The sequence below is a fragment of the Pezoporus wallicus genome, unplaced genomic scaffold (genome assembly GCF_028554395.1).
Source record: "Pezoporus wallicus isolate ANWC-B61680 ecotype Strahan unplaced genomic scaffold, APGP_CSIRO_Pwel_v1 contig_13050, whole genome shotgun sequence".
NCBI lineage: Eukaryota > Metazoa > Chordata > Aves > Psittaciformes > Psittacidae > Pezoporus > Pezoporus wallicus.
Window position 1 is genome coordinate 3,197 of NW_026637493.1, and position 25,035 is coordinate 28,231.

Consider the following 25,035-nt stretch of genomic DNA (forward strand, 5'->3'; position numbering starts at 1 on the left):
CATCACTTGTGTTTATTTTTTATCCCTTCCCTTTTTAGATTTATATTCTCTCCCCTTGTTATTTCCCTGATCATTATGATGAGGAGGAGGAGTAGTAGTAGGCTTGTATTATGCTTTGGTTATTGGACTGTTCTTTTCTCAACCCTTGTGGTTTAAATTCTTTCGATTCTCCTCCATGTCACTGGCTTTTGTTTGGCCACCGTTGCACTTTGAGCTGATGATTCCAGAGAATCGTTGAGCATGGATGTTTTCTACTACTACTGTCTTCCTAACTGTGCTGGGACTCCACCCCATGTATCAGAATAGGAAGCAGGTGCTACGCAAGGGCAAATGGGGTACCAAAAGAAAGGTCACAAATTCCCATTTTGGCAGTCAGTTGTGTCAGTTGTGGCTTTTTGATGCAGTAAAGAGTTACAGCTCGGGGGCTGATCATTACAACTCTGGCATCTGAGGGGACGATGTGCTTGCCTGCAAGGTACTTAAGTAAGGAGCCTTGCCCTGCAGCCCACCAGTCCCCAGGCACCGGGAGTTGCCTGCAGAGAGGAAAGGGAATGATTTACTTTACCCTAAGAGTTTGTTACTGCCTTCAGTAATGTCAGGCTACCCTAACAGGGTGAGTTATTGTACTAGGTATGAAACATTTCCATTTCAGTTCCAGAGATCAGGCTGAGGAGGTTAAAAAGCCGTGAAAGCAGACCGTTTCCAAATAAAGCTCATGAAAATGTGAAATAACAAACAGATAACAAAGAGATTTTTTAATAGAAAACATTTAATAATACATTGTTAGGAGTAATGACACTCTCACAAGCAAATTCTGTGTATACAGGGTGGAGGTTTTTCCCTTTAGCAGAGTAAGGAGCTAGTTTAGCATACAACCAAGTCCTTGTACAGAGGAATGAGTCTGTGAATAGTTCTTAATAAATTAATAGTAGGAATGGAGAATCCAGCAGAAATTAAATAAATTATCATTATTTTCTCTCTTGTATCAAACCTACACAATAAATACATTTATAAATACCATGGAAATCACAATAAATAAATCTTACAGATTCCATAGGACAGATACTCCAAGTGAGAAACCCCAGCTCTCAGCACAAGGCTGGCTGTGGTTCAGGAACCTGCTGTTGACACAACATACTGGCGCGCTCCAGGGGAGCAGGAGGAAATATCAGTTTGCTGGTGTTTTAGCAAAACGGCGTAAACGGGCCGTGCTGCGAGTGCCCTGCACTTCCCCAGGTGCGTTCGGCTGAAGTGGTTGCCAAGGATCCTTCACTTCCTTTATCAAACCACTTTTCCTATTCAAGCATCTTCAGTGTCAATGAGCAGGCGACACTGCCCATTCCAAAAGGCTTTCTTAAATAGATGCAGTGAAATCAATCAATAACCAAATCCGCAGGAAACAGAGCAACGCTGATGGAGGAGGTGGCAGATGCACCCTGTTCGAAAGATGCTTTTCCCAAATGCTTCTCTCAAGGGAGGAGAGGGGGCAGGTCCCAGATTTGTTTGTCCTGATGTTTCTCAGAGTGGCGAGTCAGAGTTGAGTTGAGCCCTAGGAAGAGGTGAGGGAAGCGAATCATTTAAAGGGAGGTTCAAGGATAGTTACCACCGCTTAGCATTACCAAACAGTTGAGTGGTCTGTTTGCCACTCTATGGGCTGTCCTGAGGCAAAAGCAATTACTGAAATCCTAGTGTGTGCATATCCGGTGCCCAGCTAGGAAACTGCTGCTGCAGGAGTTTCTGCATTTTCTTGCATCAGGAAACTCATTGTTTCAGAAATAGGATTTGTTAACATACGGGACTGTAAGAAAGGAAAGATGCGTTTTTTTAAGCCTTATTTTTCAAAGGGAGCCAAACATTTCCGAGTTCCTTTCCTTCCAGACCAAACTGCAGGTACTCAAAGGTTTAGTACTGACGCATCCGCTTGAACAAGGACCTTGCGGCAGTCAGACTCTAGACCAATTCTGAGACTAATTCTGTAATTAATCAGCAAGTTTCCTTGGGTTTTTATATCTGATGAAGAGAAAATGGGAAGTACCACTAAGAACTGGCCTTTTGGGGAGGTTTAGCCCTCAGCTGCCCAAATGAAAGGGAATGGGACTTACTTGGCCAAAATTGCCTTTATGATTATCTGCACCCAGGGAGCAGTGGGCTCCAAGCACACCTCTCTGCCATCCTTCAGAGTAGCTCTGCAAAACAAAGATTAAAGAGAAGTCAGGAAACCACTGCATGGTCGGTTTTACTCACAGAGTGTAATACTGCATTTGTAGGTGAGTGTAAATTCCCCCAGCTGCTCTAGGTTAGGCTTGGCCGATTTGGTTTATGTGTTCCACAGCAGAGGAAACTAAAAGCAGCCAGGAGCTGTGTGACTCTGTGCCTGCTCTCAAAGCAGCCACGCATTCCCCACATCTTCTTCAATATATATGGGTACTTGAATTGGTTTACTTAAGTGACTGAAACCTCCAGCGCTGAGGATGCCTCAGCAGGACAAGATTTCAACCTTTCAGTCCCTCCTCTGTGCTATTTAAGACCAAATTAATTTCATTTCTTTCCCTGTGTCTGCTTGTGGGAACTTACTTTTTCCCTCTGAGACTGACCCAAACTGTTTCCCAGGAGTATTTTTGCTTAATAAATAAAGGTAGCATTTAAAGGGCACTGTTGTCTCGTGTATCAAGAACTGCCCGGTCCTTGAAATTAATGTTTTACCCCCAGAAATATTTAATATGTCCAATGACAGATAAGTAATGATCAGTTTGGGAATACCTAAGGTCATAGAGACGATGAAGAACATGGTGTATTACTTAAAAACCGCCTCTCTCAAAAGAATAACCAAATCTGACCCCATCATGTCATGGTTATGAAGTGTGAAAGCCCCAGAAGCAGGAGGAAGGTGAAGAAGAAGAAGGTTCTTGCAGAGCTACTTACATGACTTCAACATTCTTGCAGTGGGGGCCGCTCTGTGTGAGCTTCACATCTTGAATGGACTTAGGAGGGATGAACTTGGAATGAGTGGCTATGCACTGGCAACGTAGCTCGGTTCCCATCCTGGCCAGGGTCCTACCTGTGAGCAGGAAAGGAAGGACATGGTTGGAGAGGTGCTCCTACCCATCGCTGGGTCAGACATAAAGCTCAACTTCTCTGGTTTATCCACATTCTCAGTTAAAATACAGTATTTGTCCAAGCTGCCTAAATCAGTCCTTATGGAATAAAGATGAGTTGCTTGTTTCAAAAGGGATGATGCCCAAGTACATTGAAAACTAAATGAACACATCCTTTTAAAGTAAACTGCATGGCTTGTGTTTACTTGTACTGGCCACACTGTACGGTTATGGCACCATTTCAACATGTGGATTGACAAACTGGCAACTACACAGAAGACAGAGCCCCTGAGTTTTTCATTACTGGAGGCTTGTCCATGGTTGTGTGTTCATATCTGTTCTCTGTTCCCAGCTGTATATTACTTGCTTGAGGCAGTATGATCATTAAGTAACAAACATGAGGTCATAAGCTGTTCATTCTTCATATGTGGGAAGGAAGTGAAACATTCAGACACTTAAGAAGGAGATCCTGTCTCTCTCTGCTAACGCTTGGAGTGAAAAATAGAAGCAAGGCAAATTCAAGCTGCATCCTTAAGGTTTTTCCCACAAGATGTCAGTAACTCATCTGCACAAGGGCTATGTGAAGCAAACCTTCGGACTGCAGAGGAGTTGCTGCAAATCTCCTGAAAGAAACTTCCCCAAACCAATGCAAAGCTACCTCAGTGCAAGGAGAAGCATCTCGGAGATGCCTACACAGCGCTATGGTCCTCGGGAGGGATTCACTCACCCTGAGAGACAGCCACGGATATCAGGCAGAAAGCCAGGACAGCCACGAGTTTGCCGTTCATCGTTGGGCAAGGAGCCGCTGCTGGATGGGTTCTGTGGAGCTGTGAGCTCTTCTGTCCCGAAGGGTTGCTGATGCCTCTCAGGGCGATCCATGTGGCTTATATAGGGCTTTGCGCCCCTCGCCTCTGCTGGGCTAGCATGGGGATTGCGTGAGAGGAATTTCCCAGATGCAGTACAAATGAGTCACATGACTGTTGTGAAACGGCTTCCTAGATGACGAGGAATTATTCTGCCGAGAATGATAGAATGTGTTAATTTATCAAAATATGTAAATAATAGCCATGCATTCCTATGCCTGGTGTTGGCTCTTGGAAATGCCGTGCTTTTCCTAATGCATACCCTGATTGAGTAACACAGCTCTGTGATGGCCTCAGTTACATCCGTGTTATAACTTTTTATCACAAGGGAATAACTCTTCCCTGTAGAGGTGCCAGCTCTGTATTTGAGACAGTGAATTTCTCATCTCCATTTCTGCTGATAGCTTCCACTTACCTCATCTTAAGCCACTGGAGTGGAAGCGGGGCAGTGCTGAAATCACTGACAAGATTTTTCACTGGGCTCAGGATTTACCTTGGCGTTATTTTGATATCAATGACTTTAATTCCTTGCGCTTTTTTTGATGTTCAAGGCGCATTTTACAAAGACAATTTATCTGTGCTACTGCCAGCTCAGGACAGGACCTGAGGCTGCAGTCTTCAAAGCTTCCTGGGGAAAGCAGATGGTAAATTCTGAGCAGTTTTGAGAATCCTCCTGCATTTGTCATGTCACACGTATTAATGAATGATGAACAGAGGAAGCTTTGCATGCAGGCTAAATAGCATGACCTGCGGAACTGCTATTGCTTTTGGTCCTTTGTAAGTCTAGATATTTTTAATGAGTCTTTTCTGCCTTCTTTTTCAGTGACCATAACCATAGGTCTTAGCAAAAGGAAATAACAAAGCATTACAGCACTGCTGGAGATATTTCTGCTCAAGAGCCTTGTTGCATGAACACCAGCTCTTTACTTGCTGGGGCTGGTAGAGATACTTCCTTCTGAGGGTGACAATTTCAGGGGAAGACTTGAAATTAAATCATAGAATCCCAGACCGGTTTGGATTGGAAGGGACCTTAAAGCTCATCCGGTTCCAACCCCCTTTTGCTGCTTATCTCCAACCTCAAAGCTTCATGTTTTGTGATCTGTGGATTTATGTAAGTGCTTCTCCCCAACTCTGGGGAGCTCATAAAGGCTCAATTATCATTAGCATGTACAGCATTATAAGTTATTTATAGTAATACTGTAAGAGCTTGCCCGTGATTTACTATGGTTTACTGTGTACCATTTGTCATAAACTTACTTGAAAAAGGACCTCTGTGATGAAAATCCATCTGTTTCCCAGCACTGTCTCAGCCGGCCCAAGGGAAGATACCACCAAGTTTGTCTTTCCTGCCTAGTGATTCCAATTCTGACTTCTGAGCTGTGCGCCTCAGAGAGCTTTACGTGTATTCTCTGAAGGCGTGCCAAGGAGAGGATTTTACCAGGTACTGAAGGTTGTGTTTTATTGTTCATGTCGTCATGCTAAATTCACAGGACGGTTTCACTGGAAGCAGGCTGTAAATGTTGGAGCTTTAACGAGTTTACCTGGAACAAGGTTCTGCTGATTCTTTTCCTGTGGGCTCTCTGTTTCTCTGTGTCTCTGCAGATGCATGCACACCCGCAGGGCAATTAAAGTTGTATTAGGGATCCCACTTTTCTCTGCTACTGTTTGCAGCTTTGTTATCTAATCTTGCAGTGTGACACAATGTCATTAATGTCCGAGGCAAAAAGAAAGAGAATTCCCCCTCAAATCCCCAGTGAAAACCAAGGATCGCTTGTCCTCCTGACCACTGGGCTCAGCAGTTTCCTGAGCGTGGCAGTAACGGATCTGCAGAAATCCCCAGGCCAGAGGGAAGCCCGGAGCCTGTTCTACCTCTGTGATTAACCCTGCCCCTAAGCGAAGAGATCTCTTCAGAACAGGATGTTTCTAATGACAAAACCCACCATGTTTGCTGAGAGCTGAGGCATTTTCTCTCCCTCCACTTCTTCTCTGATGGGATACAGCTCCATTGGGATTATGCGAAGGGGGTGTAATAGAGACGATAGAGGCATTAAAAGGTGAGACATGAGAGCGGGCCCAAAGACCAGGTACTCCTAACCTGGATTCCTTGGGGTGCCCGAGTCCTCCCTCCATCCTGTCTACTCTTTGCCCGGGATCTCACCCCAGCCCCAGCCTATGGGAACCCCAACTCCATTATCTCATTTTGGCAGTGTGAGTTTTCCCACCAAACAGCAGAGATGACTTGTGCAAATGGAATTGCTGCTCCTTTTGCAGGGTAAGTCACTGAGTGAGCTGATACCGCCGCAAGCAGATACCTTCCATGACTAAACCCGTTAAAAGCATGTCGGTAACCAACAAAACAACAGTTAGGCAATAGTTCAATAACTGAAAGACAGCTGAAAAGGGAAGTAAATACTTCCCTTGGCTGTCGTTTGAAGGCAGGGTATAGGATGTGTTCTCATGATGCAGGAGGGAAACTAGTGGGTTTTCTTTTTCCTGATTCGTAGCCCTGTCTAATGAACACAGAAGTCAATCTTTTGTGATCTTGTAAAGGATCATTTAGAGCCTTTGTATGTAGCGAAGGACACCCAAACACAGCGGGATCGGTGGGGGGGATTCATGTGTGCTCTTGTGACCAGGATAATCAGAGAGATGAGGGAAGAGCTGGGCTTCAGCCCCTTCCTTGTTCCAGCCACCCGGTTCCAGAGGACTGCTCCAGCCCGTGGGCTGCTTCAGTTTCTCTCAGTAAGAAAAGTCAGAAAGCCCCTGCCTCGGTTTAGACAAATGGAAGCCTCTCACCTGAGCAGCTGTGCGCACAAGACCCCGGCAGCCTGGGACACAAAGCTTTTGCTCGGGCGAGGGTTCAGCCTGTGCAAGGCGACCTCTGCCAACCCCTGTCTCCTGGGCGTCCTCTCTGCAGCCACTCTTGTTCCCCAGGGAAAATAAAACCCTCTCTGCCTGCTGAAACCACCTCCTGTTCCCCGCAGAGGGCTTGGCATTCGCCTGCCGTTCCTCTCCATCTGCCAAGAGCCAAAGGGTAAATATCGGGCTGGGAAATAATCCCTTGCACTGCTCAGGAACTGGGCACAGTGCTGTGCAAACACTTGCGAGGCACGGCAAGGGGAGCAGAAGGGCTCCTAAACATCTGCCTTTGGCTTGCTCTATGAGGAAGTGAGAGCGTAGAAAGGAGAAAAAGCCTAGGTCAACCTGTGATTTTCCGTCCAATGGAGTGTGTAAATACAGATGGTGACGTGCCCTCAGTCAGATCCTGGCAAGTTCTGAGCCCCTCTGCACTCACAGAGCAGCAGTACAGCTTTGTAGGTGATTTGGCTTTTAACTGACGTGTTTATAAATACAAGAGTATATATTTATGTGGCTTCATATTTATTTGTGATATGTATTTCATTTCATATTCACGTGTTCTCTGCATGAAAACTGTCTATTCTCTATTGTAGCTTCCAGTTTAAAAGCTGTTGTGGGTTAAATGAAATGTTGCATTCGATCCAATTCAGTATCAGAAGGCACTGATGATATTAATGTAACGTATAGAGCAATAGCAGAAAATGATACGTTAATATTCACTATAATATTGACATAAAATATTACCAAATATTACCAAATCTTAAAAATAAACTGGATCGACTTGGTTTTAGCAGAGAAGACACTAAGTCCAACCCGTGAGTTGTTATGGATGGGCAGCTGGAGTTCTTGCTCATTGCTTTAGCTGCGTTTCTCTGTCCTGAGCTTGGCAGGAAGCATTTTCTGGCTGCGGCAGTAAGATATGGAAGTGACGGGATGAAACTAATGGGAAGTTTTGAGAAGTTTATACCAGGAACTTCTGAGTCAATGAGAAGTGGTCAGCAGACATCATGCACATCATGCATTCATGTCCACCTCTTAAAGGGTCACTTGCTGTAACCCTTACTGCTTACTTAAACTCTGTGAGTCCATCATGGTCTTTTTCCCTTCAGTCCACCGTCGCCATGACCAGTCACCTCTGAGCTGATAATTGCTGCTAGAATCCCCATTTAAACTTCTTACCCTCAGAAACTAGATTATATTGCCAGGCATAAACCACAGGTAGCAAACCACGATGGGAAAACATCTTTAACAACCTTTTTGACTATTGAAAGAAATTAATAATGAGTGCAATGGGAATTAATGCATTAAACTGATGTTTAATGGCAAATGCTTCATTCCTGTCAGTGTCCAAGGCCAGGCTGGACAGAGCCTTGGGCAACATGGTCTAGTATGAGGTGTCACTGCCCATGGCAGGGGGTTGGAACTGGATGACCTTAAGGTTTTTTCCAACCCTAACCATTCTATTACTCTCTGATTTACCATAACAAATATATACGCTGCAAAATCCTTTTGCAAAGCAGAAAATGTGTCCTATTAGAGTATCAGGTAGAACTAATATGAAAGAAATAATATTGCCAACCATTTCCCATTTTGTTAAAATAATGTCTTCTCTTCAGACCTATGACTTCTGAACTTCTTTTTGTATATATATATATACATGTGTACCTCTACCTCCATCTTCCTATCTCTAAGTGAAAATACAGCACAACAGATACCACTTCAGAAACAACACAAGGAATTTAGTGTCTCCAATTTTAGATGCTCCCTTCTTAGAACAATTGATGAGACATAGTGAAGCACCTCGCAGGTGGTAATTTAGGTGTCAGGCCACGCTTGCTTGCAGCTGTGCTGCAGGTACCTCCAGTCAAAGACTGCTTGGCTAAAGTAACTGATAAAGACACTCCATTTCCTTCACTCAGTCACATTTTAATCAGCATTCCCCATGCCAGTAAGTGGCACATCTCATAGATCATTTTACAAATATGTTGCCACAAAAAGTTCTTTTCTGGGTATAGAAAATGAAACTTTGGTCTCTGTAGAACTCATTGCTGCAGATGCCAGGAGCAGCTGGTGCAGGATCTGTGCCACTTCCTCAATGCTGGTTCTTTCATGGAGAAGTGGATGTGAATTCACTTCTCTTCTGGCCACCTAGAGGCATCACACTTTTGAAAGAAAGAGATCCAGTTTGCTTCATCGCCTCCTGTATGGAGCATCTGTTCATCTTTGTGGCATTACCTTCAACCTGTCCCAAATCTAACGTGTCTTCTTGAAGATAAGGAGCCAGGGGCTGCACAGTGGGTGAATCTTGAAGTTACTCAGTGGCATAACAGAACCTGGTAGCTCTTATTCAAGCCCTAGTAACTCCTACCAGCATGTTTGCATAGGTCGGGTTTCTGGGTAGTTTTTGGTTGGATTTGAAGCTTTTTCACTGCTAAGCCCTGACGTGATGTTCCTATTGTGCAAGTAGGCATAATCCCAAACGCTCTCTCCCATGCGCTCATGGTCAGCCTAGAATGCCTTGTTTTCAAATGGGCTTTGTAATTTGTTCCTATGTCAATCACTTTGGCTACTTTGTGAAGTGAATTTCACCTGGACTTTCTTGCCTAACCAATGTGTCTCCTACAGTCCTTCAGCAGTTCTGCATAGTTGAGCCTAGTTTTGCCTGCTATCATCAGAATACTTCAGCTCATAGTGAATGACCTTCCTAAGCCAAACAGGACCCCACCAAGGTGGTGTGGGAATCCATGTGTGATGTCTCTTTATCAGAAAAAGCTGCCTTTTTCATTCTGCCCCTCATTTCTGTGGATTCACCTCTTAGCTATCCAAGTGTTCCTCCTCAGCCTCCTTATTTCTAATGTTTGGTGAGGCTTGTGAAGGGATTTCAGCATGACAAATTGACTGCGGGGGACCTGCGGCACCCGTAGGCTTGTTGTCACCTTCAAAGAAGTACGTGGAAGCGTACTTCAAACAAGTACATGGAAGCCTTCCTTCCAAGCTATGCAGACTCTTCCTTACTATGTGTTTGTTTAAGTGTTTACTAACTGTATCCTTTCTATTTCTACTTTAGGTAAGGCCGTTGAAGGGTAACTAATTTGAATAAATTAATAAATTGTCCTTACAGCACTAAAACACGTTCATTGAGCTTGAACTCCTTGATCCATTGCAGATAGCATTTTAGAGATAGATAACAGCAAAGGAAGTAAGTAGAATCAGGGGAAAAAAAAACACCAAGCAACTAATCAAGTGTAGTACAGTAGCAGAAGGGGGGGTCTGTTCCTTGACATTCTCATCATCAATGGCTTCTTCTCGTTTCATATCCTTGAAAAACTCCGAGGTGTATTTTTCCTTGACTTTTCTTTGAGGGGTGATTCAGTATTGCCTCTGGCCCTGTAAGCAGATAAAGTACAAAGGGAATTCAGAAATCTAATAATGAAATAATTTTCATTAATATAAGCTACAAGGAGAGCTCACAAGTTGTTAATGACCTATTTTTACTGTATCGACCCAATACGTACGTGCAAAGACAGCAAAATCCTGTGTTTACGCAAGTGCTGCTCCAACAGAAAGGAACTCCATAGGCCTGCGTCCAAAGCGCGCTCAGTAGGAATGTGATTGTCCCCATTTACAGCAGTAAAGGCTGATAAGCGTAGAAATGCCAGCTCTACAGAAAGAGGAGATGAGTCTTCTAGAACTTGGTTTTTGTAAGGGTCAAACGTGCACCCAGATTGTGCCACCTCTCACAAGGTTTTTAGGTGCATCATTTAACTCTGGCCTTTTAGGTGGCTTAACACACAGGGCAGGTGTTAAAGTGAGGAACCGGTTTTAATCCTCAGGCATTTAGGAATACAGATTTAGAGAGAACCGTTGACAAGAATTCCTAGTGCCTGAAGAGGGAGAACAGTTTCATGACAAGAAATTCAAATATGCCTTCTAAAACTGCGTTTCAGCTGAAGCAGATCCAGTAAAGAAAACATCTCACCTGGCCAAGATAGCCCTCACAGCGAGCCGGACCCAGGAAGCAGAGGGTTCCAGGCACACTGGCCTGCCGGATCTCAGCGTAGCTCTGCCAAGGCAGAACAGAGAAGTTCAGGCTAGGGGGGTCCTCGTGGGTCTGAAATCGATCTAGTGATCAAGGAGACTGGTGGCATGTCTGAGAGAACTAGGGAGAATTATTTTCCCACAGTGTTTTCATATGCGGGCATTTGGGTTTTTCATGAATGATGTTACTAAAGGCACTTGTGATGCAATCTTTTTAATGAGCCTGATGATCTTTTTATTAGGTTTCCTGTTCTCTGTCTCATCATAGTTTAGCAGATATTTCAGGAACTTAATTATCTTGGAAAGCTATTTCCTTTTTTTTTAACTCAAACCTGGCTGAAATTCCCAGTTAGTGGTGAGGTGGAACTGGATGACGTGCAATGCTGCACAGAGGGTGTGATTGTACCGGGATTATTTGTGTATGAAACCATAGTGAAAGCACAAGAACCTGAAAGCTCCCCTCTGCTTACAGGAATGCATTGATTCAATTCATGTGAATAGCTCCTGATGTACTTGTAAATTTAGCTGACCATGTCTTTTACTTTGTACTCAGTTGGATTTTCCAGTTCCCACTTCTCACACAGGAAAATGCTCGGTATACAATTCTGACATAGGGAATAGCTTGTGGCATTTCGAACTTTGCCACATGCAGACCAAATTAGTGGAAACTGCTTGAATTCATGTCAATAGGATCAAGATTGTATCTTCAATTGATTCTTCATTGTCCAAATTGGTAATCATGCCCTGAATGTGCTATGGGATCTAATTCCTTCCTCTGAAGATGGGTGTAATTAAGATATAAACACAGAAAGAATTCCACAGTACTGTCTGGAAGTGACTTATTTGCAGGGAATTATCTCATTCCCTTGGTAGGTCTAATACCTTATACTTGGTGTCCCGTGATGCCTTTGCAAGGGGTACATTATTCCACCCAAAGTAAATAAGTACCCAGGTTGGGAAGCACCAAGTGGCTTCCTCCAGTTGAGAGCAAGACTGTGTTTTGCAAGAGTGCTCACATGATTTCCACGTTTTGGCAGCGAGGTCCTCTTTGGTTTAATCTCACATTCCGGATAGCCTTGAGGGGGATGAACTTGGAATGAGTGCTGTCACACAGGCACTGGAAGCTTTTCCCCTCTGTCATTGCCAGGGCCTTACCTGTAGAAAAAAAGCAAGTTATGGGAGGAAAATGAACATCATCTCTTGCTCCTGTGAAGTAAAGAGTATTTGTTCCCTTCTGTCAGCGTTATTCTTGTTACTCAGCTCCTATGATGTGCTGAGAACTTCGAGATAAAATTAAGTTACATTTTCGCTGTTGGCGTGCAAAAGCATGTGAAATTAAACTTATTCCTAAGTGAGAATACTCAGATGTTTTCACAGTGCATTTGTGGCTGGCCAAATTTTACACCTAAACTGCATCCCTTGACTAAAATAGCCTAACATCACATGTCCACGTATTGTTGACAAGTTTCTGCCATGATCGTCTGCTCATAGTCTTTATTCTTTTCTGCAAATTCCATGGCCCTTCCTTTGAGGAAGTGCTATCATCAACCGGCTTACCAGGAGTAGAAGTACAATGAGGAGAAAGTTGTCATTTGGAAAAGAGGAGTTGTATGAACACGTTGAGAAAAAAGGTCCTCTTTGAATTCAAACGTTCCTTAAAATCTAGGCTGAGACATCTATTACGGCATAGGACTAAAGTAATTTTCTGATGGAAACATATTTTACCCTTGGAAGCAGCCACGGCATCCTAACAGATGCAAATACGAATGATACTTGTAACTTCTGAATGACAGGATATTGAAGATGCCCATCTCTGGCAAAAAGTCACCATTAACACAGCACAAGCCCTCTTGGGTATATGTATCCGTTGGCTATGTGAGTGCTAAGTAATCATTTTCTTACCTCCTGACCCCACCATGAAGACCAAGTAGAGAACCAAAGCAGCAGCAGCAGATCTGCCATCCGTTGCTGTACGGAAGTCTGGTTGACCAGCGTCCGGCTCTGCTTGCTTTCACAGTAGGTTTTATCTGGGAAGTGTCTGACAACAGGAGTTGCAATAGCACCTGGTTAAAATAAGCACTTGGGAACTTACTGTTTTCTAATCATATGCGTTCAGAGTAATCACAGGTGTTTGTGACAGAAGATAAACACATGTCCTAAGTGAAATCATTTGTATTGTTCACTCATTGGGATACTGGATAGTCTGATTTTTGTGAGGTGGAAAAAGGTGATCTCAAGGAAAGAAACTGGCCCAGATTGTGAGCTGCTAAAGTATGTTGCCCATATGAATTTCAGTACTAAAATTAAGAAAGCAATTGGGTTTTGAAAAGAAGGAGCCTGCCAAAGGAGAGCCTTGGTATTGTATGGAGAGGAGATGGTGGCCATAAACAGTGTCTGGCTTTTGCTCGGCAGGGAGTGGGACAATGTTTTGGGTACGTTGGCACACAGAATTAACTAGATCTGCTTTCATTGTTCAGTGTAAAAATAGTTTTCCAGAAGAACTGGGAATTTCATGGAGTCTGACTTCAGCTTCGAAGGGAGAGTATCAGCAAAGCAGAAACAGCATGGAAGATCAGGTAGTCATCGTCCAAAGAGCTGCAGTGCTTCTCTCAGCAGTCTCTGAGAGCACCAAAGCAGGGCTTGGGAGCATGAGGGTTCTTGTGTTCCTAAGAAAGGCATGCTGTGAGGGCACACAGGACCAAAACGCGATACTTCATCGTTTCTAGCCAGCCTCTGAATCATGTCTCACCTATGGGAGAAGAGCCCTCCTGTAGCCATGATTCAGCTCCCACCTCTTCACTGAGATTTTGCTGGTGATAAAGGCAATACGCTTACCGTGCCTGTACAGCAGTAAAGTAGGTGCCAGTCCCTTAGGATGCACATATACTTTTATTGACACACATCTTCCCACCTCTCCCCATTCCTGGCTGATATTTCTGACATGCTTGCCTCCAAACTAAGTTTCTGAAAGACGCCAGCTTGTAAAAATCACTTGGAAAATAGGAAGGCTTAGGCAGGTAAGGCAAGTCTGGACAAACCCTCTCCCCCTGAGAACCTTTCTCTCCTTTCCATGCTGAGGATGAGGTCTATCAGGCTGTAGAGCAGTTCTGTGGGACAGTGGCAGCGATAGGGACAGGGGTCAAAGTGGGGTTTGAAGAGTTATCAGTTACCATCCTGCACAAGGTCTTGCTCAAACAAAAACCAGAGCCTCCCTTTTTACCTTGCACTGTTAGCAAACATGAGCTGTTTGTGCAGAACATGGAGTGGATCCTTAGTGGAAAAGGCTGAAGCAAAACAACTATCAAAACATTTGCTCAACTTTCCCATTTTCTCAAGTGTTCACTGCTTCTGCTCCAGTCTGTCCCTTGGAAGTCTCTGTGTCACAGGCAAATGTGTGTCCATACAATCAGGCTTCCTCCTGATGCAGTCCTCCCTCCTCACTGCAATTCAGGAGGATGCTCAGTGACCTCCATCATGTTATCAGATTTCCCTGCTTATTCAGGTGAAGGAAAAACCTTGTTCAGTGCCAGGTTCTCAGCTGATGAGCTGTCGGAGCACCTCCACCTCTATGGCCTTGGAGTTTCTGTGACTAACCATTAGTCATTCATTACTTTCTATCTGTGAATTTGACCACCCGGAGCCCTGAAAACACCAAGTCTGACAAGAAAAGAGGAAGAAAGTAGATAATTTTTATAATTCCTCCTACTGGAAACCATCTGAATACACCAGAGGCCGTAATTTACTGTTGCAATAAACCACCCCTTGCCCTTTGGTGAACCCATCCCATGGTGGATGAAAGAAAATACATCCTTTTTTTCCGTTCTGTATTTTAATACAGAAACTAGTAACACACAATACTGAAGTGAAAACATCTCCACAAACATTTATTGGGCGCATATCAAATATGTTCTGCATGAATAAATAATGACATCCTTATGCAAAAGTAAAAATAAATATATAAATAAATAAATAATGTGCCTCCTTCTAACCAAAAGATGGCATTAAAATGTATCTTTAGACCTTCACAACAGTAATTCACAATAAACAGTATCTTGACTATGGTGACACAAGCCCCAGTGTCTCAGAATTTTGATGTCCTAACTCTGCAGGCTCCCCTTTTCGGTCACTAGTCTGCTCTGAGCAAAAAGGCTGAGTAGCAGTGACCTAAACTTGACGCTCCCCTATCGATGCTTTCCTGGAGAGAAGGAGTTAGGTGCTGTTCTTTTCCTAAACAGCAGAAAGGGAAGGTGTCATTTAGCGAAAGCTCTGCGCTGATCCAGCTGTATTTACCAAAACTTATTCCAGGATCTCTCCATATCCTTTCACAAGCCATTTCTTCTGCCTGCTTTTTCCGGTGTCAGTGATTCCTCTCCTACATAATGTGACCTCTGTAATATACTTAAAGTACTGCTGTGAACTAACTGCGAAACCTGGCCTAGTTCAAGAGGTCCCTGCTTATTGCAGAGGGGTTGGAACTAGACGACCTTTGAAGGTCCCTTCCAACCCAAACCATTCTGTGATTTTGTGATTCTAAATTCAGGGAATCCAAACGCTCTTGGTGCTGTCAGAAGTGTGAATACAGGAAGGCAGCAGGAGGAGGTGAGCTGCCAGAAGCTGGATGGGCATCTCCATCTCTTGTTTGCCTTGCTGCAGGAGTGAGTTAGGACGTTTTGTCTTCTTTGTCTTAGGACACTGTCTCAGGTTTGGCGTTTGCCCTAGAAGAAAGAAAATGGAAAAGGAGACAATTAGAACTTGCCTGTGGAACAGGTATCACCCCCTGGAGTAAGATGAGATCCACCACTAAGGGTTTGTGCTTCTGTGTCCAAGCCCCTTAAAAGCTGTAACTGAACCTAACGGCTGCTGGTACGTTGTGATCTTTCCACAAGTCCTCAGTGACTGGGGGCTTCCACGGCTTCTCTCGGGACCTTGTGGGCCCACCTTCCCCCACTCATCTAAACGCTGTTCCTTGCTTTCTACCATAGCAAGCAAGAGAAAACCCCTCAGTTAATGCCTGGTTTTCCTGAGCACTCAAGCTGCAGATTTTCAACGCGCTTGCGCCTTACAAGAGGTGTAGCTACCATTCACATGGGGGTGGTATAAGGGATCCAACCTCCTGCTGATGATTAAAGAGCGAAACAATCCGAGTTTATCCCATTAGCGAACAGAAACATCAGTAGCTGCCTGAGGAGACTGAGTCTGTGAGAACTTTACACTGCACGTTCGCTGGCTCAACTAAAACTCAGCTTTTGGATAAGCCACGCTCACTGAGAACAGGCAACTCACTTGTCTAGGATTGCCTTGACGATGAGCTTCACCCAGGGAGCGGTGGGCTCCAGGCAGACTTCCCGGCCATCCGTCAGGGTAGCTCTGCAACAGAGAAAGGAGGAAGGGAAAAGGTCAGGTCTGTTTAGGGAAGTCCAAGGCAATTTCCCTTTTCCCTCCCGACATCATTCTAGGTGTACACTGACATTTTCTTTACTTCAAGCTGCATCAGCTGAGGCTGTAGCCTAACATAAAGGTTTTGGGGTTTTTTTTTAAAGGTTTCATATCTTCTCGTACCTCTTTGAATGCATTAAACCATTTCAGGACTCTCATGCTTTCCAAAACCGATTCTTTCCCCCTGTCCCCTTTCTCCGGCTTGTGATGGTACTAAACTACAAGGGTGAAATCTTTCCATCCTCATTCACAAACTGCACTGCCCAGTCCACAGGAATTTTGCTACAACACAATTTCTGGAATTGTGACTGGATAATATGATCTGTGTGCTAAGGGAGTTTTTTCACTGACGAGTAGAACTGTGATCACTTGATTTGAGCTGGCCATCACATTCATGTTTTGATCAGTCAGCACGGCTCATGCATGAAATTAATTTCTCATCTGCTGGTGGAATTCAGAGTTTTAGAAGGTTCTTTGCTGTCTGATATGAGCTTGGGTTGCAATGTTTGCATGGGGTGCTTGAAAAGTGGAGCAGTCAAGACAAGACAGGCTTTCTATCACATAGCGTGCTGTCTGTCACAGCAACAGCGTTGCTGGTCTGCATTCTGAGCAGCTGCCGCAGGCTCACTCCATCTGTCAGTGAACTCTTACATCACCCTGAGTGCAAAATCGGTTTCCTTCTTGTTAAGTAACTGGGAGGATATTGCAAAAGCACTTACATGACTTCGACGTTCTTGCAGTGAGGTCCGCTGGGGATGAGGTTCACGTTGTGAATGAACTTGGGATGGATGAACTTGGAATGAGTGCCTATGCACTGGCACCGGAGCTCCATTGCTGAGCGTGGCAGGGCCTTACCTGCAAAACAAGAAGGAAAAATAAGGTGCACTCTTTTCCTCTTTCCACAGCAGAGAAACCTGGAATCACAGAATGGTTTGGGTTGGAAGGGACCTTAAGATCACCCAGTTCCAACCCCCGCCATGGGCAGGGACACCTCACATTAGACCATGTCACCCAAGGCTCTGTCCAACCTGGCCTTGAACACTGCCAGGGAACGTTCACCACTTCTTTGGGCAGCCTCTGTCAGGGCGTGTTCTTTTGCTTGCAGTATTCGAGGAGTTTCTTGCTGCACAGCACAGTACCTCTGCCATCAGCATTTGTGCTTGCAATGAGAGCTTTAGAAAGGATTTCTGTACCTTCTGTTCCCACTGCTGACATGAAGAGAAGGATCAGGACCACAGCCACAGCCTTGCCTGTCATGATGCAAGAGTGTTTCTCCCTCGTGTTCCACAGGCCTGGTGCTGTGATGAGGTGAGCCCCAAAGGTGGCCAGTGCTGGTGTCTTGGGACCTGCTGGGTTTTATACTGCCTCGGCCTCCCTGGCACACATGGGTCGTGCCAATGGAAACTCCAAACCTGTAACATGCTGCTGTGCCATGAGTCACGGGTGAGTGGGCAAGCCCCTTGCCCCAGATGACCATGAAACTGCTTTTCGTTAACGGAAAACACTTCCTTAATCAATGAAATAAATAGAAAAACACAGACTCTGTACACAGTTGCCCTGGACTTAGCTCTCTGGAATCTATAGGGGGGTCTGTAATACCCTTATTTCTCGTCATTATTTTCTTCTGTATCTTTGTCCTTTTGATGTTATTATTACCTTATTCCTTGTGACCTTCCACTTCTAGTAGAAGGCATTCATTCTGTGACTTTCCATCTGTGTCCTTGGGCTTTGATTTCATTTTAAGACACGACAGAAGTAGGAGCTAGCACTTTGTGGAAATGATAGGTACTAGAACTGGATTTTAATGGCCTCTCCTTGTCCTTATATGCAATTACATTCAAAAAAAAAAACACAACCCTTTCTTATATGCTAAGATAACTTCTGCAGAAACAGTATTTTTGGATACATTAAACCTAGCATCACTGAAACAAGCCACAGAATCCAGACTGACACATATTGAGAACTATTATTATGGTATGATAAATTGCTTTGCCTAATCAGATGGAGGTTTTTTGAGGATGACTGCTTCTTCTGAAGCCAAAGCTTCTTGGCTGTTTGCTGCTTTCAATTTGGGCAGAGGGAAATTGTAAAAGCTGCTGGAGGATTCTGCTTCTGCAATAAATTGGGGCACGTCTGCAAATTGAAATTTGATCCTCTAAAGAGATTTCTTCTGATTTTGATCAAATTAAAGGCAAAGTGAAGATGGGATCATGAAGAAGGTTTATTCGCATCAAGTCAGAGATGTACAGCCATTTTTATTAACAACAGAAAATGAAACTAAAACACAAGGCAATCCATTACTGTCATTCCACCCGGTAATGGAGACAGCCAAAGGAACAAAAAAAATGGATGTAGGTTTATCATGAAGGGCACAGGGGGCTCTGTGTGCCAGGCTGAATCCCCCACAACGTTACCGTACAGATGAGTGTCTGGAGTTTTACACAATTAGGTTTATAAATAGTCTTGGAGGACTTGTGGTAAACACAGCTGGAGCAGCAAATGTGAGCAGATAAGCCCTTAATTACAGCCCTCCTGTGTCAAGGCAGAGGTCTGACCACTGAGTATCTTCTCTTCAGTCATGACCACCAGCAGATGTATGGGGAAAGATCAAGTGTCTTTGAGACTTACCCATAGTGTCCCACTCAAGCCTGGTTTCATTTGATGCCTCCTGATTCTTTTACAGGTAATCAAGAAGCAGATATCGATCCTCATCGCTGAGTTCCACCTCCTTCAGAATTCTGTAGACCTTCATCGCATCTCCAGGCTGATATCTCTTTACAGAATGTCATGTTGCCTGATCGTAGCCAGGTTGTTCATTCCTGACTCTGGACTTTTCTTTCCCCTTGGCACACTATTTCCATGTACAGCCAACTGTTCACAGAAATGCAAACTAGCCTATCAATGGAAATGCCTTCTGGCCTGTGAACAAGGACAATAGGGAAGTATGCACTGCTATGCCTGAGGAGAGTTTCCAAATGAACACAAGAAACTGGTATTTGTCTTTGCTTTCATTAATGATGAAATTATTGGAGCTAAAATTCCTGCTTAGGTGTCGTACATCTCTCATAGATGACACTACGATTACACTATAACGAATCTTGATATGGAGTAGTGGGAACAACTGAGCAGAGCTGGGGAAGCCATGTTTTGATGTGTAATTTGAGAGGTAGTGAGTGGAAAATCTGGCCCATCAACAAAGGTAACATTCCTTCTGTGGTTAGAGGGAAGTCAGAAAGGATGAACTTTAAACGAGAAGTTCACATGTTCTGTAGTAAACCTTGTGACCTGGGTGAAAGAGAGGAGCTCCCATTTTGATTTAGTCGCAAGGAGCTAGTTTTGGAGATGTGAAGTGGGTGAATGAAAAGCTGCTGAGTTTCTAATGCATTCAGTCTCTGAATGCACAATTCCTAAGCCTTAAATAGAAGTACGGTAACAACGTCTGGAAGCCTCCAGCAGAACAAACACCTTTTTTCTCACACGGATCATACATACAGGTATCTTCCTAAGGCACTCAGTTAAGAGTTTTGCAGATCGTCTGCTGTATGCTTCTCCCCAGCTTTCCTGACCTGTGAGTGACCTGGAATTTACATTTCCATATGCTCCCATAAGCCGTGGGGAATTTCCTTCCCCTGGAGAATCCTTTGCACTGCTCTGTCCTCATCTCCTCAACGATTGCTCACCGGTGTCTTTAGAAACGCTGCCTCATGCCTAGATTTTTCAATCCAAACATGGAAAAGGTCATTTAGGAGTAGCCGAGCAGCTGAGTCGGTGAACGTGACAACTCATGTTGGGGTTTTTTTGAAGGATTATTAGGTTCAGCAGGAAAGGGTAGTCCTGCCTGAGCTTTAAATCGCCTTCAGGCAAATTCTTCCTCTTATTTTCCTACACTTCTGTGACCCTGTATGCCAAATCTATGCATAGTCTTAATCTGCAAAGGGGAAATGGGTCAACTTCTTTGTGTCTTTTTTGGGCAGTCTAGGTCTTCAGTGTCATCTGTATTTTGGTGGTGAGAATGTTTCTATACTGAACCTTCCCTGAGACAACCTGACTGACTTGAGAGGGCTGAACAGAGAACTTACAAATACCACAGACAGATGCCTTTTCCTCCAATTTCTTAATTAGGTGGCCACAACCCTTCCCAAGATTTGAAGTTTGCATAGCAAACTGAGCGACTTCTATGTGAAAGAGATGGGCTGAACGGCTGTAAACAGAAATGCAGCCGTGAAGTGCAGGTTAAGTACCTATCTGAGCTTCAGCAGTGCCTGGGTCAGCCCCCTACAGAAACAGTCTTTCTCTTTTGTTCAGTTAATATACAGTTCTGAAAGCTTAACTCATTGGGATGAGCCCTTCCTCTTGGGAAAGGCTCACTAAATTTGTGTGGTTGCCTCTGCCCCTCCTCCTGAAGGACACACTGGGTATTTACTGCCACTAACAGGAATGGAAATTGCATCCATTCATTTCTAGACTGAGTGCTGAGCATGGAGTGAAGCGTGTTTTCTGGACCAGTCCTGCACTGAGCAGGTGTTACAAAGGTCACTGTGAGAGTGCTTCAACAAAGGAGTGTTAATTAGTCACACCATTGCACAAAACCTTCTGAGAACAAGGATGAGAACCTGAGCTCTGCTGTACCACAGAGCTACTTCCTCACAGTGCAGGAGATGATGATCCCTATTCCTGTGTTGTCCATGCGGCCCATGGTTCTTGCTGTAGTTGCAACACCTATGCTGGTGAACACTTTTTTCCACTTCCACTGCTGATGAAATCTCTGGTTTAGACGCAGAAGAAGCACCTCCGAGCTGTGTTGCACGCACCCCCGGCACGTGGGTCTCCTTGCAGCACAACTGAGCATCCAGCAATACACAGATCTATAGCACATCTAAGCCATCACTCTCACTTCCTTCTCCCTCCGCTGAGTTTTCTGTTAGCCAGCTTAACTTCCCTCCTTTCCCTTAGCTGTTCTGGGTCCTAGTGCTATGCATTTAACACTCCCCCTTTAGCTGGACCTCCAAAAGTCATTAATGGTGGTGCTGAGCATTGCTTCAGCAAAACCCTGGAGCTTTTGGGGGGGTTAAGCATTAAGGAATCCCATTCCTGTTGTTCTGCCAGGTAAAGGATACAGTCATAGGAACAAAGCAGAACATCTAAGGTTGACTCAGAACTTTATTCAGAGTTTTCAGCAGTCAGAAGGAATCCAAGATTGCAGTCCTTCCTTTCTGAGCCCTTTGGCCCATTCACAATACAATCGAAAGCCGTCTACTGGTTGGGTTTGTTGGAAAATATCTGCCTTTGTATATTCCTGGGGTTTCCCCGTGGATGTAGTAACTGCATAGGAAATGAAGTCATCTCCAGAAAGGGAAGCAGTATTAGGAAAAAAAACAAAAAGAAGAAAAGAAAGAAAATGGACAGGATGCTGCCTGAAGCATGACCAGATGTTCACACTACCAACAGGCAGCAACTTTTCCAAATAAAAAGTGACCGCTGTGGTTTAATTGCATTAGCTTCATTTTTAAGGCAAAAAGATAATCGCAGCAGTAGGATTAATCAGGGGCTTTCCAGTATTTCAGCTGATATCACCACATGTTGTCTTTCATATCAAACACATACCTTTTTTCATTAACCATCTGAAGAAACTGAAAACCAGTTACAACAGAGGAACCAAATGGCTCTAAAATATTTTCTTTGAAGTATCTAGGCCAGGACTTAAAGGACTGAGCAGAAACAGGAGCTGAAAATGAGGACAGGACTAAAGAAGCTACTCGAGGAGTAGCACTTGCTCACACTCCCTGCCCTCTCTTTTGCGGTTTCTATCCCCTCAGCTGTGCCTGAACTACAAGTCTGTTTGCTAGGCAGCGTTTATCTCCCTGAGGGAGGGGGATAAAATAATGTCCAGTTTTCCAAAGCCGTTGTATTTTGCCAACCAGAATTAACAACCCTGTGGTACATGGACAGTACAAAGAAAATCAGTGGAGTCACACTTTGGCATTGGGTCTACAACTGCAGAGAACAAGGTCCCGAGCTCAGAGGCAGGGAGATGATGTGAAGCTCAACAACTAGTAGGAGACAGAAGAGTTTGCATTGGGCTCAAATGCCCATGTGCAAATCATCAAGACGTTTATTGCTGAAGTTTCAGCTGTATGGAGGGAAAATCAGTCCAGACTCCAGAGAGGCGTCTCCTACGCGGGCATTTATTTCCACTGGTGAAGTATCTGCCCTGCTGAGTAAATGGTATCAATTTTTGCAGTTTAATTGTGTTTGTTCTGCTCTGTGGCATGTCGGGTTTGAGTATTTGCCATGGAAGAGATTGGTTTTTCCCTGCTAATAGGTACAAATGAGGATTTGCATTGCAGCTGCACCCAGGTATTCTGCTTCCTGCTGCTGCTGGTACAGACACTGGACAGATGTTAGGAAGAATGGCTGGGATAGGAGCAGACCCCAGGTCCTGTCTTTTCCCACTCAGTCTTGCTCCTCAAGGAAAAGGAGTAGAAGCAGCACCTTTGGTGAACGCTTCTGTGACTGGTAACACAGCGCTGAAAGGTAATGCTTTTCAGGAGACAGGCTTTCCCTCTTTTTTCCTTCTTTTCATGTATATCAAACTGAAAACCCCAGGGAATACTTTACGCCTGACTTCTTGGCATCTTCTGCTATGGAGAACTTCCTTTAATTCAAAAGATCAGAAGTTACCTGCAGGTCAGACAAAGGCTTTAAGTATGTCCTGTTCTGCCTGCTCACACTCCTCATAGATACGTAGCAGCAAACCAGAACACCTGTGTGGCAGGGAGAGTTTGGGAACTTGGGCTTTTTTTGCTCCAAGCACTCACAGGTAGCTCTGGATTTTTTAAGGCCCAGTAGTACACAGTTCATATTCTTTAAGCCTCCATGGACTGTCTGCAGTATTACAGCACTTTTTGAAAGCAACCTATTTGTGTGCAAAGTTGCCCAGATTTTGTGAAATTGAAACGAACAATACCATTGTTTAGCTGTGTAAATCTGTGTCTGACCATCTTGGTAGTTACACACTGAATCATCTCTCCTCACATGCTGAATTCCTAGGGCATTTGCAGCTCACCCTGGTGCTGTGGGGAAAGCGATGAAGCTAATTCTTTAACTCTCCAAAAGGAAATTACTTGACAGTCAGAGCAGCCATTTCTAATCTGACCTAAACACTTCCTACCCAGAGCCGTCTTCTTAATCTAAGGTACATCCTATCTCGGTAAGACTGAGCTGTGTACACACTGGGACTGTGGGTCTGATGTTTACCAAACCACCATCAACCCAGACTTGAGCTTGCTGGAATTGCCACAGTTAGAACTGCAAGTGGTTTTATACCTTTAGCAGTTCCTAAGGTGTGCCCTGAACTTCTGAGAGCCCTAATCTCCCTCTGTCATGCCCACCCTACCCTCTCTTCAGTATCATGCTTCAGTGCTTGTCCTTTTGGCCTTAGATTCTCCTTGAATAAAAGGCATCTTCTCCTATTTGTTGCAGAAGAAGTATTTGTCATTGGGATTCAAGTAAAGATATTACCCTTAGGTATCACTGTTTCTCTTACTTCCACCCCAGAGCTAATTTGCTCTTATAAAAAGTAACGTAATACAGGAATTTACCAACTTCAAATTTAGCATAAACAGCTGTGTTGAAACACACCGTGAGTAGTCAATGCCCAACCCAAATGTCTGAATCTTTACTGTAGATCAAGGATATAAATCTACAGCAAGGAGCCTGATTTTCCCCAGCCCTTTCTTCCAGAAGGTCTTCTGATACCTATTGATAAATCCAGTTCCAGAAGAGTTAACCAGGAAGCCATTCATTATGAGAGTAAGGAATGCTCTGGGAGTAGTCGCTGAGCCAAACATTCAATCACCCACACAAAACAATATCCCTTCCCCATTCTTCTTCAATGTAATAACCACCAAGGAGCTTGGGAACTGGTAAGAGCCATTCTAAGCTGTCCAGTATATCTGTCATCATTTTTATTTCTGAAGCAGCCTGCATGACTGCACACTGACTGTCTTTCTTATGGTTCATCCTGTCAATCACGCATATTCTTCAGCAAAGATTCATACTGCTTCTGCAAAGTCTCCATGATTTCTGCAGTTTTGGGGGACAAAAACTCCTTGGGTACTAAGATGTCCCCCAGGAATGTTTCTCAAAGACGGTCAGAGAGTAAATGAGACCTAGGACCCTTTCTTCTTGGTTAGACTTTATGTTTGCACCTACTTTTTGGCTTTGATGAGGTATAAAAGGTTCTCTCCTGAAAAGATGGTCATCATTTTCTAGTTTTACTGATCTGCCTGAAGCATTTGTCCAAGTTCTGTTCCACCAAATCCACTGAGGATTTGCCAGTGGAGATACTTAAGATACTATGAGACATATTTTTTCTTCTTCATGCTTACTGCATCCTTCCTAGAAATCTTTGAGATGGTTCAAAAGAAACTCTGCGTTGGAAGTACTGATGTCCAATGGCACCGCAGGTGTCATCTAACCAGACATCATTACCCTTTCCTGAGCCAGACGGAGAATCAGTTTCACAGAAGTCATGAGAGAATAAGGTTGGAAGAGCCCTTTGCAGAACGCCCTGCCCACGCTCATACGAATACATACACACACACGCATCCTGCCTATTTGAAGCAAGGTCAACTACAGCAGGTTGCTCAGGACTGTGTCAATGAGTATCTCTAAGGATGGAGACTTCACAACCTTTCTATGCCTTCTTTTTGTGTTAGAGTTTTGTCAGGAGCTCCGTGTTG

The 25,035-nt window shown here is 44.2% G+C and overlaps 3 protein-coding genes across 3 annotated transcripts; all 3 read right to left on the reverse strand.

The window, feature by feature from the left end:
* Positions 1-1,203: 1,203 nt before the first annotated feature.
* LOC130597380 (interleukin-8-like) lies at positions 1,204-4,108 on the reverse strand. The gene is given in 5 exon segments (XM_057405862.1): positions 1,204-1,549; positions 2,103-2,186; positions 2,923-3,058; positions 3,823-3,892; positions 3,894-4,108. Coding segments are annotated over 5 exon segments (402 nt in total). The 5' UTR covers positions 3,975-4,108; the 3' UTR covers positions 1,204-1,518.
* Positions 4,109-10,128: 6,020 nt separating this feature from the next.
* Positions 10,129-13,597, reverse strand: LOC130597379 (interleukin-8-like). The gene is made up of 5 exons (XM_057405861.1): positions 13,568-13,597; positions 12,758-12,863; positions 11,872-12,010; positions 10,797-10,880; positions 10,129-10,204 (listed from the first exon to the last, which is right to left on the reverse strand). The coding sequence occupies exons 1-5, from the start codon at positions 13,595-13,597 to the stop codon at positions 10,129-10,131; spliced, it is 435 nt and encodes a 144-aa protein (XP_057261844.1).
* A 1,868-nt stretch (positions 13,598-15,465) lies between these two features.
* LOC130597381 (interleukin-8-like) lies at positions 15,466-17,845 on the reverse strand. The gene is made up of 4 exons (XM_057405863.1): positions 17,485-17,845; positions 17,011-17,146; positions 16,139-16,222; positions 15,466-15,570 (listed from the first exon to the last, which is right to left on the reverse strand). The coding sequence occupies exons 1-4, from the start codon at positions 17,546-17,548 to the stop codon at positions 15,540-15,542; spliced, it is 315 nt and encodes a 104-aa protein (XP_057261846.1). The 5' UTR covers positions 17,549-17,845; the 3' UTR covers positions 15,466-15,539.
* Positions 17,846-25,035: the final 7,190 nt, after the last annotated feature.